Below are 12,749 nucleotides of genomic sequence, written 5' to 3'. Positions count from 1 at the left end.
TGTAAGCAATGACTTTTATGGTTTGCTGGCACTTACTCAGTGAGTAGCTTTTTTCTTCTTTTTTTAAACCGTAGATCACTCTTGCAGAATTGGAAGTAACTGTTTGTTCTCCCCTTTTTGGGCAGGTACCGTTCGGTGCACAACTGCAGCCCATCTGGCTCTGCTGGTTCCCAAAAATGTGTCTTTCTACCCCAGCAACCATGAGCGTTACAATGAAGGCAACATTGATGTGTGGTGGATTGTACATGATGGAGGCATGTTGATGTTGCTTCCTTTTCTTCTCAAACAGCACAAAGTAAGGAGCTAGCCAAAGAATCTCACCCAGCTACTGCTGTGTGCAGTAGTTTAAAGAAACAAGGTCCAGTAATAGAGCCTGTATCGATAAACGAGAGTGGATATATTGATAAGTTTGTTTCATAGAGCAAAATATTACTGTTTCAGATACTGAGAGTTTGCATTCCCTCACCAGGTTTGGAGAAAATGCAAAATGAGAATTTTTACTGTAGCTCAGATGGATGATAACAGCATCCAGATGAAGAAAGACTTGGCTACTTTCCTCTATCAACTCCGAATAGAGGCAGAGGTAGAAGTGGTAGAAATGGTAAGGGATATGAGCCTGTTTTTCACTTTATGATGCAAATGGTGGTATTTGGTTATGACTTGATTGCAAGCACAATGATTTTTTTCTTATTTCTGCAGCACAATAGTGATATCTCAGCATATACTTATGAGAGAACTCTTATGATGGAGCAGAGATCTCAGATGCTGAGGCAAATGAGGCTGACAAAAACAGAGAGGGAAAGGGAGGTATGTCATTTGTGGTTGATTGCTATGGGCTGCTGAGGTGGATGACACAAAGTGCCTTCCTAGTAGCGTTTTATATAGCTGCTGCTTAAATTTAACTCCTGTGTTCTGAAGATGTAAGGAAATACTTTGTGTAGCGTTTTTGTTTCCCAAAATTGCGTGTAGCCATTGAATAGCCTGACTGTACCTGTAAAACCATGCTAGAGATCATTTGTTTTGGGGGAAGATGATGGCGGTATAGGCATTGTGGAAACAATTTGTGTGTTCCCCTTGGTGACGTAAATGATACTCGATAACTTGAGGATGTGAGTCTCAACCCTTTCTTGACCTTTTGCTTTATATGGAATGTCTGGAGTTTGCCTCAATTTATAGTATATCCTGTTTTCTTGCTGAAGATTTCATTCCAGTGTGGATGGTTAGGACACGTAGCTATGAAAGGTGCAGGTGATCTAATTTTTCTGCATGCGTTCGTCCAGCTTGCTTTTGTTGTCAGTTTTGAGTCAGACTCGTCCATTGTTGCAGACCATGTCATGATGTGAGTTAGACTGTCTTTTCTTCCTGTGTAGATACAGGCTTCTGTCAGTCCAAATTCTGCATGGCTTGCACCCATCAAAACTGTTGAGTCCGTTTGGTGTGTAAGATTATCGGCCTGGGCAGATGCCTGGTATCCTGGTGTCAGAGGTGTTCTAAAGGCTATATTAACCATAAAAAATAAAGGGTGCAATGGCACAAAAAGTCTTTCGTTGCTTAAACAGAACCAGAGAACATAAAGTCTTGAGACTTCACCTTGTCATTCATGTGCCCTCTAGGCTCAGCTGGTAAAGGACAGACATTCAATAGCACGTCTGGAGAGCCTCTACTCAGATGAAGAAGATGAGGGGGACTCAGTTCCTGAGAACATCCAGATGACCTGGACAAAAGAGAAATGTGACGCTGAGAAGCGGAACCGAGGCAGTGCCGTGGGAAGCTTTAGAGATCTCATCAGCATTAAGCCGTGAGTCTTGCCTAAATCAACAGCTCGCACCTCCTGGCTCTCTAGATGCGCTGTGCTTTTGTTATCCTTTGTCTCCTAATCATTGGTTTAAACTTGCACCGTAAACATTGAGACCCAACTACTGAAAAGACAGCAGTTAGCCTCCTGAGAAATCTCTGACCAATTAAATGTGGCACACGTCCCTTGATATTTTACTTGGTATAGTCCAATTCTAAATTGGAGCTGTTAAATCCTGTTACAACTTTCCTCCTGTCTCCCAAATACCTCAACAAAACACACAATTAAAAACCAGTCTGATAACTTCACTGATCTAATCAGAACTTTAAAGAAGACCAGTAATTTCACTATCTAATGTGCAGTGTGGATGTTTAACACAGCAAGGAAGAAGCGGTGGAGATAGTGAAGAATGGTTGTGAGTAGAGTATGTGTGTGGTAAAACCCTCGAAGATGGGCTTGTTGTTGAAGGAGCGCTGACATGTAACGATAGTCTTAGTATTACCACGTGTGTGCCCCTCGAATAGCTAGAAGTAAAGGTCTGTTTTAGCTTTGTATAAAAATGTGTGACTCTCCTGTGACCTACTGTAATCTACTACGTCTTACACGAAGAATTCACTCAGTTGGTTTTGCATACTTGGCAAAGTTCCGGATTTTTCTTCCTAATAAAACAGTGAGAATTCAAATCTGTTTTAGGCTGAATCATACTGTAGAAATTCTGATGAATTTGGTGTTAACTACCTCTACTTTTTCCTCTTCCATGCTTTCAGAGAGTGGGAAAACTTGTAAGTTTGTTATTTAACTTAGAAGTACGTTAAGATGGTTGAGAGGGAAGACTTCATTTTCTCAACTAAAAGCAGGAAAATTATACGTAATTATGGAAGAAAAAGAGTCAAGAGTTGAGCAGTCTTAGTAATGTTTTTAAAAGCAGCAGGATTTGCCACTTAAGCTTGAAGTGTCATTATAAATAGCAAGTAACAAAATACGAGAGTTGTCCTGACAAGAACTAAGTCAGGATAGAGGCGGTTGCAGGTCTGAACCTATTTTCTTGAGCAGAGCGTGACGCAGGAAGCGGGATACATCACCCATTTAGAGGAGCTCTCGTTCCACAACACCGCTGTGATGTTTTTTCTGGCAGTTTCTGAACACTAACCAAACCCTTTCCTTATAGCCTACACCTTCAAGTTGCTGGGGAGATGCCAATTTTAAATGTCACTTTAGAGAATACCAAACCTTCAGTTTTTCAATTCTTTTTCCAAAACTCTACGTAGATAATAACAGTATATTGTTTCTGGGGCTGGTGTCTTCCTTACTTCCTGTAAACATAATCTGGCCTCTGTGTTGTCCCTGGCTTGCTGAAGCTGACGTAGTGAAGACAGAGGGTGTTCTGGCTCTGAGTTAAATAAGAACGTGAAATAACAGGGAGGCAATTCCCAGTGAGTAAATTGTGCTGTTAGTATAATAAACATTATTCTTACTGTTGCATCTTCTATTTTCTGTCTATATAAAAGACTTCTTTGCAAACCTAAATGTTTGGAAGACCAGTGAGGGTTACTAAAGACTTTCACTCAAAACATGTAAAGCTGAATTAACAAATCTATAAGTTCATATTAGATTTGTTTCCACTAATATTTGTTTTTTAATGTATTAATACAAAGGAACCAAAACCCCTGTAAGTTGAAGAAGATCCTCAAAGCTGCAAATATAATCTCCCTTTGATTAGGTCTATTTCTGTGTTGGTTTTCCTTTTTATGTTACCAAAATAATGGTTGATTTCCTGTAGGAAGGAAACATTCCCTGGCTCATAATCCCCAAAGGAAACTTTCCAGTTCTGTTCCTGCATGAATTGATGTTACTTTGTGATAAGAGATTCTGAATAATTAGTCCTGTTACCTCTCTCAGCCTGGATTCTTAAGGAGTGGAAGCTTACAGGATCATACTGCATCTATTCCTTCTCTCCCATAACTTTTGAACCAAGTGGCTACTCAAATTTGAAAGCATGATTGAGATTTTAAAGATATTTGGGTTATAAGTGTTTCCTGTAATAGCCTGGCAGAGTGGTTGATTAGTGTCCAACTGAAGGAAAGATTAAAATCCTTGTTATAGACCAGAAAGGCCCCAGAAGCAGGGATACATCCAGGCGTTTGTAGGCTGCGTTCCAGCCCACAAACGTGTAGGCAACCAGGCTTTCTCTGGAGATGTCAGCTGCTGTTCAACACAAAAAGACAAGCGCACCCGTGGGAGGCGTGGACTGAGCGCAGCGGTGCCGCTGCCCTGCTTGGTTCCGATGGGTCTCGGGCAGTTCTTCGGTGCTGAGTCCGGAGCGGTGCGTGGTCTGTGCAGCCGTAGGGGTGAGGGGATCTGGAGAGGGCTGCCCAAAGGCAAGGCTCTGCAGCCACGGGTGTCCGCAGTCAAAGAGCATGTCCCCTTGTGCAGATGTGGTTTAACCTCTTATGCAAGACTTTTATAAAATGCGCTTCTTGAAGAGCAATGTAACTTGGGAAACTGGAGACTTGGCTCCAGGGATTTTAAACCGATGGACTTAGCCGTACCTGAAGAATGCTGTGAAATCTCTTCTGTATCTTCATTGTTAAGTTTGAAAAAAATTACTGCGTGCTGAGCTGACATTTAACAGGGTATTTAGGAGATGTAAGGTATGCTTTTAAGGGCATTTTTATTAAGGGCCTATTTAATAATGCAGTTTTCAGAGGCGTGTTTCTAACAGTAAGTCTGAATGTGCTTCTTCTGCAGGAACCAGTCTAATGTCCGAAGGATGCACACAGCAGTGAAGCTAAATGAAGTTATTGTAAATAGATCCCATGATGCCAGACTTGTTCTCCTCAACATGCCTGGTCCTCCAAAGAATACTGATGGAGATGAAAACTGTATCCTTTCAGGCAAGGCCTGGTCCACCTGGCAGAGCATGTTTAATCTGTGCTTTTGACTTCATTTTGCCGCAAATGCTGTGACGCAGCGTCCGCTGAGCGGAGGGTACTGTCTTGTGCCTGTTATGTAGTAATTGCTGAAAGAGAAAGTTGCCGCTGGTTGCTCTGGAAGCCTTGGAGGTTTGAATTGAGTCGTGTCTAAATCCTTACTTCTTTTATTTATTTATTAAATTAAATTTATTGCTTTAATTCTCGATAGCGGATGTAGCAGATGTTTAAGAAGGCGTTGGCAGCAGCCAGCGCTCCGGGCAGAGCAGTGTCTGAACTCAAGCGAGGAGGAAGGTCCTGAAGGAGAGGGCTTATCTCGGGTGTAGCTCACGCGGCAGAATTTGGGAGCTTAGCTCCAAGTGCAGTGCTCTGGTAAGATAAAAATTCAAACCCGCGGTATTTGGGCACTGCGGAGGGGTACTTGCACTGTGCCCCTAAGCAAGCAGAGCTGTGATCTGGTGAGCCGGCTGGCGCTGCGGTTCTCTGTCACAGCCACCCTTCAGCCTTGGTTTGTACCGTTAAGTTAGCAAGCCTTTCACTGCCCTGTGCCAAAGAAAATGTATGTCACAGGTCACAAATCACAGACTAAATGATGGGTTTCTCCTAAATCTGTGTAGTAGTAGTAGTAGTAGTAACAGCTGTTTCACAGCGGTGTGCTGGCCAAAGGATAAAATCGTTCCTCTTGGCATAAGGGGGCTTCAACCACAGCTACTACAGCTCAGGAGAGTTGAGGTTGTGGATGGGGACGCTTATTCCTCCACCCTTCCCTGGAGAGGCTGAGCCGCTGTGCCTGAAAGCTGCTCGGTATCCGTGGAGCGTAGCAGGGAGGGAGTGTGACTCTGTAACCTGGTGCCACCAGCACCACTAACGGGCTCAGCTTTGGGCAGGTTCGTTTTGGAGCCAGCTGAGGCAGGCTTTGGCTGACACAGGGGCAGCCCCGGCCTCATCTCACAGAGGATGCCTCTGCAGCCTCCCCACTACCAAAACCTTGCCGCGTGAAGCCAGTACGGAAGCTAATGGCTGTGTATTTTGGGTTGCCTATTTCTTTTGTCCTTGACTTTACTGAAACAGACATGGAGTTTCTTGAAGTCTTGACTGAGGGTCTGGAGAGAGTATTACTTGTTAGAGGAGGCGGCAGAGAAGTCATCACCATTTACTCCTGATTTAGTACAAGCTTCTAGCACTGGTCTACATTTACCTTCTTGGCGATAACGGACATTCCAGTTTTAAATGGAGAAGAAAAAAAGGTTTTTTTGCCTAACTTTCTCCTCATCCAGTCCTATTCATAGTCTTTCCATTTGCAACATACATATCTTTTGGGATTGCAGTATTGTTACACCATCCAATTAGCAACATAAGTTAATTGTGAAGCTGCCACATTATTTTCTGCTTTGGTACTCCAGCATTTGTGCATGTAGTTTAAACACTAAACCTATTTTTAGTCAGCACTGCTATGTGCAGTATTTTTAGTAACTGTATGTAAAGTTAGGACATGAAAGCCAGTTACTGTAAAAAGATTTTAAAAGCTTTTTATATTAGGTTTGGGGGATAGAATTACATTATATAGCAGCTAGTTTCTGCTAAAGTTCAGCTATAAAGCATTTTCTAAGAGCACACTAAAACGTAAGAGAGGACTGAAAAAACTTTGTTTTTCTGGGTTTATTTCCAGAACTAAACTCTCAGTATTGGATAAGAATTTATACTTTTAATACATTTATTGATAGAGATTTAAATAAATTATGTTGATATAGTTGAAATTATGTATGTAGCTTGCTACAAATTGTGTTGCTTCTGAGACTTGAGGTTCTGTGAGGCCAGATCCCTATTTATTTTTGTATTTATTTGTCAGAAATATTGGATATGCAGATGCAGACTGTTTAGGATAACAGAGATCTCACAATAAATTTTGAGTTATCAGTGGATTGAAGGACCAGTCCTGTGCAGTTCTTCCATGCTTTAAATTTCTTGCAGACCATCCATCAAAGTACATTGAGCATGCTGGAGTCCCGTGTGTAGAGCCAGGTGCTATGCTGCACGCACAGCGATGGGATTGCACTTGCACAAGTACAGGGGACCTGCTGCTTCATTGTATGCTTTATGCCCTTAGAGGAAAAAGAAGAAAAGAAGACCCATATTAACCAATAAGTCTCTGGAGATTTTTTTCAAGCCCATTAAGTTGTACTTTATGTACAGAACATTCGTATTTTTTCAATAAAATGTTGCATACACTTTGAACCTATTTTCTGTTCTGTGTGCTGTGGTGAAGTAGCTAGGAAACCCCATCTGTCCTTCCCTGCACAGCACTGCTGTGGTCAGAGTTCAGCATCACCAGTAGATCCACCTCAGCATCAGCATCACCGGTAGATCCACTGCATGAGGGGAAGGTGGTGGGGACCTGTCGGTGCAAGTACCGCATGGTGGAGGTGCCAGCTTGGCCTTAAAGCGGCCTGGGGGCGTGCATGAGTGAGGCAAGGCTGCTGGCTCTGGAGTTACTACGGTGTGTAATAGCCAGGTAGAGCTCTGCACCTCTAGGCTATGAAACACACACACAAGCTGGTGCCCCCTCGAGATCTCCGGCTGTCGGGGAAAGCAGTGATCCCATGCGAGGGGCAGGTGTGAGCTGCCCTCCGTGGGATGCAATAGTATGGCAAGAAAGGTGGGGACAGGCAGACATCTGCCCCGAGTGCTCTTGCCAGCTGCTGTACTGGTTCTCTCAACCCCATTGTGACAGTGCTCCGGATTCTTTCACCGGTAACAGCGTGACCAATTCGTCCGTGAGACAGAAATCTGAGGCATATATCTTGAAGAATAATGTAATAATAAAAAAAAGCTTTTAATAAGAGTTTTATACTTAAAAGCCTAAGTTTGTTCTCTCTGCAAAACAGAACATACCTGATGGGAGCAGGATGGTATTGGTGCATGTGCGTTCCTGGCCAAGTTCCCTGCAAGACAACAGCCAGGAAACAACTCTAGGGTGTGCTCTCTACTGGGTATTTTTTATTTTCATTTTTTAACAACAGACTTTGCTTTTTTGGTTTTGAAAACCAAAATGCATTTCACTTACATTTTAAAACCAATGGAGAGAATAAAGTTTGATTATTTGTAAACAGAGTACTATTTGTAGAGAGATCATCATGTCTTCAGAGGACGGAGTAGTAGTATGCAAGTGTAAGCAATCATGATAGTTAACACCAATCTGCAAGCGTTATTTTATAGGAGTAATTAAAGTTTATGAAAACATCTTTATTCCTCTGTCTTTTGTAGCTCTCAGCATGATATATTAACTTTCTTTTACCAAATGTAAACTTCTAATATAAACACGCTGAGAAACAGTAAGTTCCATAAGGAATATGTCTGTTTGGATGATGTAACCCTACCTCACAGAAGGATTTCCGTGCCTGACCCAGGTAACCTGGTTGTGGCTCTATTCTTTTGAGTATCAAACCAACCAAATTACTATCCTTACAGATACATGACATTAGGTTTTCAGAGGTGATTCTATGCAATGTGGATTAAAAAAAAAATTGCCTTAATTCAGAACTTTATTAAAACTAAGGTTTTAATAGGCTCCAGTTGCTTAAGACGTCTCTGTAGATAGAAGGTTCAAAACAAGTCCCTCTGACGCTTGACTCCACCTTTGGTGTAAGCTTAGGGGTGCACCTCGGTGAAAACTGGCAGTAGCGTGTAAAAAGTCATGTAAGAAAAACATCGGTGATAAAGATAATATCTAGTTGAGTCAGCTTCTGTGAGGGTAACTGAATGGTCATCTTCCATTCCTGTTCCTATGCTAACGCCTTTTTTTGCTAAGGCGATGAGAACACTGCAATTAAAAAACATGACCGTGCTGATTTAAACTCTGCATATGTGTATAGGGAATCACACTTAAACCCGCTGTGGTACAGTTCTAATAATCAGGGAGTCATAAAAAAACGCACCCTACGGTAGCACGGAGATGTCCCTTTGCTTTATCTTTCATCTCCAGGACCCCCACCATCAATAAAACCTGCGATCAAAACGCTGTTTCCCTTCCTGTAGGGAGCAGGGTGCTGCTCCCCCCCGCAGCGGCGCGGTGTGCAGAGCGCTGTGCCGCCGGGCTCCACCAGGGGGCGCCCGACCGCCGCCCGGGGCCCTTCCCGGCGCGGAGCAAGCGGGGACCCAGGGCACGCAGGGCACCGAGGGCACGCAGGGCACGCAGGGCACCCGGGGCACCCGGGGCACTCGGGGCACGCAGGGCACGCAGGGCACCCAGGGCACCCGGGGCACCCAGGGCACTCGGGGCACCCAGGGCACTCAGGGCACGCAGGACACCCAGGGCACGCAGGGCACGCAGGGCACCCAGGGCACCCAGGGCACCCAGGGCACTCAGGGCACGCAGGACACCCAGGGCACCCAGGGCACGCAGGGCACCGAGGGCACCCAGGGCACGCAGGGCACCCAGGGCACCCAGGGCACGCAGGGCACGCAGGACACCCAGGGCACGCAGGGCACCCAGGGCACGCAGGGCACCGAGGGCACCCAGGGCACGCAGGGCACCCAGGGCACCCAGGGCACGCAGGGCACGCAGGGCACCCAGGGTACGCAAGGTGCTGGTGAATTCCTCTGGACTGGTAATTTTATTTTTCATACTGCCCATCTTAACAGTGCTACTTTGAGTTCTAAATGCGCTGATAGGAAATGAAACGTGATAAATTAAAAAAATAAAAATCCATTTAAACAATACATCCTCCCCCCCTGTCCCCATTTCTCATTTTCTCATCTGCGTCATCCATAACAATGTTTGCTTCTTCAGCAGTTCCCTCGGGAAGGGACAAACTGCCTCGTGCTCTGCTCTGGAGGTCAAAAGCTCTCGTTCTGTTCTGGAGTAATAATCCCCTTGTACAGTCACTGGTCCAGGACTGTGGGCGGATGCTGCCAGCACAAAGTGCCGCTTTCCCCAGGGAAGAGGTACCCCACTGCTCAGGATTCGCCACATCAGATCACAGCCGCCAGAACCGCGCTGCAGCCCCACAGGTGACGGGTTTCCAACAGAAATTTCCCATTGCAGCCGCACTCTGTACCCAGGCTCAGGCAGCTCTCTGAACTATGTGCCCTAAGTGGACGATCAACTAAACCAGTGTCTATGGTTGGCAATGTCTGTCCAAAATTATCTTTCCCCTCTTGCTGTTGGGAGAAGTGTCCTAAGGGCACATCTCTTCCTCCAGCCAGGCAGACACTGCCTGCTCCTGGCCGGCTGATGTTCACTTCTCCTGCCAGCTCCTGAAACAAGCCTGTCCCAGTGCTTCAAGAAGTGCCAACCGGCCAGTGCACTTACTGCGCGTGGTGGGCTAAGGCTGACCTGAGAAATGGGTGAAAGGCTGAGCAAACAGGACAATTCCAAAGGTGAAGGGGTACCTGGCTAGTGCTGAGTGGCAATGGGAGGTGTCCCTAATTTATCTCCCCATGGGCTTTTGTCTGAGCTTCTCTGTCACTTCTCTGCATCATCTGGTGGGACTCCCAAGACAGCTGTCAGTGTTTGACTCCATGAGGTCTGAGCCTCTCCAGCCTGCGGTGGTTTCTGGTATTCCCTGGCAATGTCAGTAATATAATGTCAGTAGTGAAACAGATGTGGCAAGATGTGTCCATGGCCCACAGAGATGGCATCGCTAACAGGTTATTAAGAAAGTTGGAGACCTCAGGTGGAGGTCTCAACCTTTTAGAGGTCTGTGTTGTGCAAATGGGCCAGTGATTCCATGATGATAAAAGAAACGTAAGAGGGAGATGGGACCACCTGCTGCATAAACCTTATCTGTTTTTAAATAAGTAAACCAAATTCATCTCACCAAAGGAAGTGTTTTTACAGAATTGCTAGAAGAGGAAAATACCAGCTGGGCCACTAATCTTCTAGGTGAAGGCAGTCAAGATCTATGACAGGATATTCTGGGTTAGCTTCAACAGGGAGATGAAAGCAGCTACCACTTCGATGCACAAATGTCCAGTGCTTGGAGCCGATTCATGTTTCCCTTCACCCAACCCAGGAGCTGCCTGTGTTTCTGCTGTCAGATACACACACAACCATTTAATTCTAGCTCAACAGTCCTCTCAGCTCAAATCTAGGGACTTTCATGAAAGGTTTTGAATTACGATAGCTTGCTGCTGCTTCTGGAGGCAGTCCTGCCTGCCCTTTCCTGCTTCTTCTTGTGTCTTCTACCCTTGCCCATTTTGTACTGGCACAAGCAGTCAAACAACCATGTCATAATGGGATGGGATCATGCCTTTTGGCAGCGGCAGCAAGTGATGCCTGTTTCAGCTGTGGCATTGGATATGAGACCAAAGTTAAATGTCTGGCAAAGTCAGGCATAAAATGATGCTTTTTAAGAAGAACCAAAGCAGACAATTCACCACATATTTTGCCTGCCAGCTCCAAGCTAGCAGATGTCCTCTTGATGTAGCTTTTTCTCTTGCCAATAAAGTACCACTGCCAGGAGGACACAACACTGTCTGTTTGTCTGTACACTCCAGGCATAAGGCAATCTCCACGGTTCGCACACGGTAAAGTTCTGGAGGGATTTGAGCCCTAGCTGTCACAGTGTAGGGAATGTGCCGTACACCCTCTTAGTGGGAGGGTTCAAGAGAAACACCAGCTTCATATTTTTGTAGGATGGGGTTGGCCTGCTCTTGACACTTCTGCAGGAGGTCAGGGCAGTGAATCTGAGTGAAGGTCCAGCCTGACCCAGACACTGAAGTTTCAAAAAGCGACACCTTTGAAAAGCTTTTGTCTTTAGCAAACTGAAACGTAAGAGCTGAGGTGAGCCTCTCTCAAGAAATGCTGTTTTCCACGTGACCTAATACAAGAGTGTCTGCATCTGTCATACAGACTGTGACTTACATTGAGCATTTGTGTATGATGTTGCGTATGGTGGTGTCAATGCTAGAGATGTGTGGTCCCTCTCTGACAACTTCACCCTTTGCATTGTGCAATAACAAGAGGTAAACCCAGCAGCCAGCAGAGCACGTGAATGAAAAAACAGTTTGTAAAAACAGAAAAAGAAATAAAGAACCCAAAATTAAGAAGCTTATGAAACATGAATGTAGTACTTTGCCATGCTTGCCTGCTTTAGATAGCCAAATACACAGGATTTTCTTGTCATACATCTGAAACAATTTCCTAAGTGTAACAATTAATTTCATTCTGCTTTGAAATTTACAGTATAATTAAATACTTTGATTTGCTTTCTATTGGATTAAAAAAAACCCAAACAGTTAATACGGAATCAGTTGCTGAGGCTTTAAAAGAAAGAAATTCACCACAGTAACATTAAAGATCTAAATGGAATATGTAAATAGTCCCCATCAAAATAAGCTGGCTACAATCAGGACTGAATATATTTTTAGTTGGCTCCTTTCATGTCCTTCACCAGAGTCCACAGAAGCTGTTCCCACAATATAACTCTTTGTGGCTTATCTGCTCTTTTCTCTTTCAAGAACAAGTACAATTAGCTTCCTCAGAGGCCAGCTGTGCGAGGGGTGAAACGTGGTCCTGTTTATCGTTTGTGGACTTTAAACCAGCACAACTCTTGCCTTGTCAGAGTGGCTTCAGCTCTGTTTTTCATAAAAGTGTGTTTGGGGGGGCTCCATTCATTACCATTTTCCACAAGTTGCTTGCGTTTATGGTGATATTTCTCACCTCAGACTGCTTACTGAAGTGGCCAGCCGGGCCAGCCAACTAAAATGAACATACTGAAAATAAAAAGCAGATGAGCTTTACTCCAGCCTCTCTTAGGTGGGTTCAGTTTAACTCCCATGTCCTGTTTTTCACACACTAAAGCTAAAACTGTCTTAAGATTCTGCCGTGAGGAAAGCTTAGCAGTTATATTGTTCCCAGAGTTGTGCATCGTTTCTACAATGTGGTGTTTTTTACCTCAGACTTTAAAAACAACTCCTTTAAACAGGCATGATTTACTCCTTGTGTCTGGGGACAGAACGCTCCCTTCACCTACTTTTTTCTGTCAGCTGTTGTGTCAGTAATCAATGGAAACCGACATAAA

General features: G+C 44.6%; 1 protein-coding gene across 12 annotated transcripts in view; it reads left to right on the top strand.

The window, feature by feature from the left end:
• The window catches only part of SLC12A4 (solute carrier family 12 member 4), a 58,633-nt gene extending 51,669 nt beyond the window's left edge, over nucleotides 1–6,964 (top strand). For 11 of the 12 annotated variants that reach the window (XM_013295998.3, XM_055818921.1, XM_055818914.1 and 8 more), the window contains 6 exons: nucleotides 126–295; nucleotides 470–601; nucleotides 700–807; nucleotides 1,614–1,798; nucleotides 4,544–4,677; nucleotides 5,797–6,964. In XM_013295998.3, coding sequence (XP_013151452.1) covers nucleotides 126–295; nucleotides 470–601; nucleotides 700–807; nucleotides 1,614–1,798; nucleotides 4,544–4,677; nucleotides 5,797–5,888 — 821 coding nt within the window. In that variant the 3' untranslated portion in view covers nucleotides 5,889–6,964. The remainder of the gene's footprint in view (nucleotides 1–125; nucleotides 296–469; nucleotides 602–699; nucleotides 808–1,613; nucleotides 1,799–4,543; nucleotides 4,678–5,796) is intronic. The other variant, XR_008749829.1, reaches the window with a different exon arrangement.
• The last annotated feature ends 5,785 nt before the right edge of the window (nucleotides 6,965–12,749 follow it).

The sequence above is a fragment of the Falco peregrinus genome, chromosome 14, assembly GCF_023634155.1.
Source record: "Falco peregrinus isolate bFalPer1 chromosome 14, bFalPer1.pri, whole genome shotgun sequence".
NCBI lineage: Eukaryota > Metazoa > Chordata > Aves > Falconiformes > Falconidae > Falco > Falco peregrinus.
Note: the sequence above shows the minus strand (reverse complement) of the source record. Positions and strands in the feature narration are given on the sequence as shown.